This window comes from Brachyhypopomus gauderio, chromosome 1 (genome assembly GCF_052324685.1).
Source record: "Brachyhypopomus gauderio isolate BG-103 chromosome 1, BGAUD_0.2, whole genome shotgun sequence".
Taxonomy (NCBI): Eukaryota; Metazoa; Chordata; class Actinopteri; order Gymnotiformes; family Hypopomidae; genus Brachyhypopomus; species Brachyhypopomus gauderio.
The window spans coordinates 20,424,789-20,430,820 of NC_135211.1; the positions used below are offsets into that span (position 1 = coordinate 20,424,789).

Consider the following 6,032-nt stretch of genomic DNA (forward strand, 5'->3'; position numbering starts at 1 on the left):
GGATCGGTTACATTAGACAATATTTTTATGGACTGACCTTGTGTGGGAGGTAAATACAACAAAATAAAATCATATGACTGGCATAAAGACAAATCTAAACTGCATAAAAATAAAACTCACCCTTGTGTTGAATTAGTGGGAGCCCTGAGCTTGTTTCTCTGAAATGAGCCGGTCCCAAATTTTTTATATTTTTCAAAATCACTCCAAATGACTCGTGGTTGGTGACCGCTGATTTAGAGAACAGCGGTGTTTGCTTCTCTATTTCAATCTCAAATTTGTTTAATTGTAATTTTAGTAATTTGTAGAATACAAACACAACTATTAGTAGTATGTATAACTAAGTAGCCAGCCAACAGAGTTCACACACTATAAAGATGATGACAACCCCAGAGCTGCAACTTGCATCCATACAAGTAGACTTTAATGCCTCTGTGTGCTGCCAGCTGTCCTGAGAAGAGTTGAAGTGACTTGTAAGTGACTCATAATAAACTAGGCTAATCAATTAGCATTAAGCCCTTTTGGGATAATGATGCTAACTGGCAACCATTAACTTGGCTACAGTAACAATTTTAGATAAGCCATTTTCCAACATTGAAAATACAGAATAAAACCATAATCTTAAATCAAGCATCCCACTCCACATCACACACACACACAGAGTCAAGATGTAATTGACTACATAATGTCAATTAAAACGTTTCAATTCATAAGCAATTACAACCGATTCAGTTCATAGTGATAATTATAAAGGTTCAGTACACCATGAAATCTCACAACTCTGTACATTTGTACTTCTGTACAAATTAGAATGATGTAAAAATACACTGAATACATAATGTGAGAAAGCTGTTTACATAATAGTGGAAAACACAATAAAAATTCATTTATTTTATATTTTGGAATTAGTTGATTAGAGCCTGGTTTTTTTTTTTACAAAGCTTTGCATATAATCAATTCTAATATTCTAAAATATATTAAATTTTGGGCCTGGCCCTTAGAAACCTTCTGATTCCACAAAAGCTTCTAAAGTACCTTTGGGGGGTCAGTGTGCCTCAGGGAAGCATTTTCATAACTATGCATTAAGTTCACTACATACAGTATGTGTTGTATGTACAGTGAATTCTGTTGTACATCTTTAAGGATGTGTTCAGCAGTCTACACAACAGTATACTGTAATTAGTGTGTGATTAAACTATCTCAACCAAGCAAGTTTTCAGAGCCTTTTCTTCTCATCAAAGACACGAGGACAAATGGGAGTGTTTGGTAGGATCAGGATTTCAGTTCTATACGTCTGTTTGCTATACTGATAGTAGGGACTTGTCAGACTCACTTAGCTGCCCAGCTCAAGGGCAGCAGACCTTCAATGGCCTCGGTCAGCTGGTTCAGGACTGGTGGGAGACTGGACTACAGAGGATAGGATGGTCCGTTTTATACTGGAACAGGAACGACCTTAGTGTCTCCTACTGTACAGTCTTGACTTTTGCTTAAAATATTTTCTTTTATCTTAAAAGATATCAACCTGTTGGAGCCATTAAATTCTTGAGTGTGTGTATCTCATTTAATTGGCTGTGCACCTGTGTGTTTGGATGGGACCTTCCGATACAGTATCTGTGTGCTTAGATGGATCCAGCAAGTAGTGGAGAGGTTTCCCCAGGATTCTGTGGTGAGCTGTAGGCATCGTGGAGATGTCTGCACTGAAGGTCCGCCTCTGCCCTCAGGTGAATTTTCTGAACACAGAAAGATATAGGAGTGATTACAGAAGCATTTCCTATACACATATCTGCATGTGTGTGTAATATGAGATTAATGATCTTACTTTGAAGTCTCGGATGTAGGTGAGGAAAAAGCTGATGAAGGAAAAGGCCAGACACCACTCAGAGGCAGTGCTCACCATGTGAGCTGTGTAACCCTGCAGGGAAGCCACACTGTCACTTTCCTCTCCTTTCTGTGACACACCCTCACTATAAATCCACACAGTCAACATCTCATTCAAGCTCATCAGCCACATGCATGCACACACACACACGTGTGCGTGTCTCGATTATACAGGATCACAGTCCTTTAATCACACTCATACATGCATGCAAGCCTCACAGTTTCTCCTGGGGTCCAGTGGAGTTTTTTGGACACTTCCACTCCTGGCAGACTGCTGTACATGATCACAGATGATATGAACACTGAGAAACAGTCAAGGAAAATATAGTTTATCCCAGTGTACATGCCCTCTCCTGCCTTCAGACACAAGCATTAAACTCACTTTTCAGACAACTTTTATCTGTTCAGAGGGCTCCTTTTTGAAACCCTGGTAACCAGCTGACAGTCACATGCCTCTCTCTTTTTTTATGAACTAGGGTTGGCTGGTCATGGTAAACCACCCCCCCCCTTTATGATCCCAGTGGATTAGTGCAATCAGGTGTGTTTCATGAATGTATCCTGTACTAATGCAGTCTCTGTGCCCTTCCTTCCCCCTCTTCAAAAACAATTACATCAACTCCAAAAACAGACTTATCCTCATACACCCAAATACAAGACAGCTGAGCAGTGCTAACTTGATCAATATGTTACTGGCAGGAACACATAAGCCTTGGTTCTCCAGTACATTTGTTAGACTCAGTAAATCACTTAATTCAATTTTATTCCAATTTTGTTATTTTTACATAAAAATACTGAATTTGTGTGACTATTTCATACTCTTATTATGAAAACATTCCCTGGTTTGCCTTCTATCACCCCAAACTCCAGCATCTCAAAGACAGACAGCTGCTTTTAAAAAATACATCTGTAAACACAGAACCTTAATTAATATAGAGGGATTCGTTTCAAACACAGGCAGTCTGTCTGTACATTTGTTTAGATACCAGTGTGGGCTGGCTGAACTGGAAATACACCGTCCTCCACACTGAATTTAACTTTTATGAGACAGTGGATTTGGTGTATCTTTTCATTTCATGTGTGTTTCTTTTTTGCCTCCCTGACTTGGTTTCGTGTGTGTGAAAGCACTGTCTGCCGCTCTTCCAACAGCAGCAGTCACCGTGGTTACACTACACCAACCATGTCTACACCAACAAGGGAGGAGAAAGGAGAAGTAGCAACAGCCTCTGATATATTTTAAACATGCAGAAGTCTTTGGTCTATAGTCTTCTACCCATCACACTAATTGAACACTAAAGGAAACATTTCAGTCCAGGCCCCCTAAGGCCCCCCCCAGCCTCAGCCCCAGGGCCCCTGAGGCCCCCCCCAGCCTCAGCCCCAGGCCCCCTGAGGCTCCCCCCCCCAGCCTCAGTCCAGGCCCCCTGAGGCCCCCCCCAGCCTCAGCCCCAGGGCCCCTGAGGCCCCCCCCCAGCCTCAGCCCCAGGGCCCCTGAGAAGTCCGTTCATTTATTGCCCCCACTGAGATCTCCCTGGCTGTATTGCTATCATTAGTATCCCAAGTACTGTACTGGAAATGTGAAAGAAATGTTTGCCATATTTGTCAATTGCGATTTTTCACTGCAATAGAAATTTGTACCCCGCATTTACCCATCTGTGCAGTGAGAACACACACACACACACACACGTGATTACTAGGGGGCTGTGTATCACACGTGCCCAGAGCGGTGGGCAGCCCTAGCCCGGCGCCCGGGGAGCAGTTGGGGTTCGGTGCCTTGCTCAAGGGCACCTCAGTCATGGCCTCAGGTCTGGAAATCGAACCCACGACCCTCCGGTCACAAGACCAGTTCCCTACCACCGGACCATGACTGCCCCCCTGTTGAGTCAGAAGAGGGTTTGGATACTGCTGATGATGCTGCCGAAGGTCCAGACGCAGAGAGCCAGACGCACAACGAACAGCCGTCTGCTGTGCACGTGCGGCTGCATCCACCAGGACAGCAGCGTCTGTGTCAGGATATACAGCGCCCCCACGCCGAACGTCAGCACCGCCCCCACCAGGTGCATGGAGAACAACGTGGTTTTCTGTACCACCACAGGAAAGAGGCAACAGCAAAGGGGTCAAACCCATGGCTTCAAAGTGCACTGGTTACACTGGTTTCAAAAACAGCTTGCAGTGAAATGAAAATCACTGGTACACAGAATGCAGTTAGAATTAATTGGTTGGCCATGCCGTGTGAGGGATACAGTGGGACATTCCCTATACTAAAAAAAAGACTTGAAAACACTGCTGTACCTGGAAGTTTGCCACCACACACATGCCGAAGGAGCTGGTGCTGCCGAGCACAAGGCCAACAAAGTTCAACTGCAGGAGGCGTTTCTCTGCCTGATCAGTGAGGGCCTGCACCTGCTTATAGCGCACATACATGGTGGCAATGCCTGCAGAAACACACACACATAAAGTGGATGTGTGCACATACAAGCATGCACACAGATGGGAAAACACACAATTCTCAGCATAGCTGGACTCCACACTTTAACAGGATTTAAAAGGGTGCACATGGCTAAATGAATCACAGCCTGCAGTATTGGTAATGTCACTTAGTGTCAAGCAACACTGATGGATTTGAACAGGTTGAATTAGGCATTGATAAACAGAGATCTATCTTGACTGGTTGAAATTAAGGTTTTGTGAGAAACATAATGTCAGAAGCTTTTGCACCATACCAAGGAAGGCAGAAATGTTCAGCATGATCCCAAACACACATCTCTCCGGGGGCAACGCTCCTGTGTCACTGCAACATGAACACAGCTCTGTCGGGATAGTTTGACACACTCCTACACCATTGCCCCATCACTGACCAAAGCAAAACCACAGTGCACAGACATGTAAATTCCATCACAGGACATGTCCACACGTCCACTCCCCCTCCCTCACCTGATGTAAGGGACAAACGGGTCCACATGCTGGAGAACAACAGCTGTGATGTAGGCAAAGATGAAGGTGGCGGCGGTCCACACCACCAGTGCCACTGGCAGGACACACAGGCCCTCCTGGAACCACCACATCTCTGACAGTAGGCTTGCTACTGCATGGAGGGGCAAACAGGACAACATCTAATAATCAGCTGCGCACTGACATTTGAACCAGAGGTGTCAATTCCAGGTTCAGAAAGTGAAAGTCCTCACCAGGATTTTGCTCAAGCTTGCTAGATTTTCTAATTAGTGCAATCCAGGTAAAATTAGTGGAATCAACACAATCCAGGAAGCCTGAGCAAAATCCTGGTGAAGACTTTCACTTTCTGAACCTGGAATTGACACCTCCACTCATTTCGGGTTATGAGATTACCTTAAGATGAAGTCCAGGTCGGGCAGTATACTCCGCGCTTTCCTTTTGCGACCTGGAGGATGAGAAAACAACCCGGTTCCTTTTTGTAAGAGAAAGCGGTAGAAAACTATAGCTATACATCTTTCAGCGCCACATTCTCACTTCCTCTTAGGCCTTCGCGAATCTTAAATTAATGGCAATACTTTACCATTAGTTTCGACTGATACATTTTCGACCTTTAAAAAGTATAAACAGCTAACTAGCAAACGAGCAACCTAACTACCAACATATCTGGAAAACAAGTTTCAGTCCTGCAGAGCATGTAGGTGCTGCAGGACACTCATGACAGGCAGCACACTGAGTGACTGCAGGAGATGGCGCTTCTTCACAACAACATCCCCATCAACACGTGACAGTATTAAACTAAAACACTCTATATAAATATCCATTTTATTCTTTGTTTTGGTAGCTAATCTTACCTTTGACTTTGATTTGTTGCTTTTGGTGGAAACAGAAGAAGGAGGAAATAACATCAAATCTGGAAAACCTGACCTAGTTTAGTTACCTAGTTAATTAGCCCGACAACGTAATAGTTAAAAAACAAAAAGTTTCGATCCTACAACAAAATGTTTTTATCTTCACGACTAGATCGCGGGAGTAATTTATAGTAACAGTTAACTGAATACGCTAATAAGAATGTTTAGTTTAGCTTTACCTTCTAGTCACCTCATGATGCGGTCCGTGTCCTTCTCGGCATCCTCCGCGGTTTCTTAGCTACGCTGCTTTGAATTCAATTCACTTCCTGTTTTGGTTCTCTCCGCAGTGACCCGGATGAAGCC

General features: G+C 43.9%; 1 protein-coding gene across 3 annotated transcripts; it reads right to left on the minus strand.

The window, feature by feature from the left end:
- Positions 1-864: 864 nt before the first annotated feature.
- On the minus strand, positions 865-6,012 carry dram2b (DNA-damage regulated autophagy modulator 2b). Of its 3 annotated transcripts, XM_077001119.1 has the most exons (10): positions 5,909-5,975; positions 5,673-5,691; positions 5,215-5,266; positions 4,804-4,954; positions 4,593-4,660; positions 4,162-4,304; positions 3,773-3,950; positions 2,095-2,177; positions 1,817-1,909; positions 865-1,727 (listed from the first exon to the last, which is right to left on the minus strand). In XM_077001119.1, exons 4-10 carry the CDS (start codon positions 4,932-4,934, stop codon positions 1,617-1,619), a joined length of 807 nt encoding a protein of 268 aa, XP_076857234.1. In that variant the 5' UTR covers positions 4,935-4,954; positions 5,215-5,266; positions 5,673-5,691; positions 5,909-5,975; the 3' UTR covers positions 865-1,616. The 3 variants fall into 3 exon arrangements, with proteins under 3 accessions (XP_076857234.1, XP_076857233.1, XP_076857235.1); XM_077001118.1 differs by lacking the exon at positions 5,673-5,691 and having other exon boundaries at positions 5,909-6,012; XM_077001120.1 differs by lacking the exon at positions 5,673-5,691 and having other exon boundaries at positions 4,804-4,951; positions 5,909-6,004.
- Between the last annotated feature and the right edge of the window lie 20 nt (positions 6,013-6,032).

Coding starts and splice junctions, on each gene's coding strand:
- dram2b (XM_077001118.1), bottom strand. CDS start 4,934: ATGTGGTGGTTCCAGGAGGGCCTGTGTGTCCTGCCAGTGGCACTGGTG. Junction 4,305..4,592: donor GAACATTTCTGCCTTCCTTG/GTATGGTGCAAA, acceptor GTGTTTCTGCAG/GCATTGCCACCATGTATGTG. Junction 1,728..1,816: donor CCTACATCCGAGACTTCAAA/GTAAGATCATTA, acceptor TTCTGTGTTCAG/AAAATTCACCTGAGGGCAGA.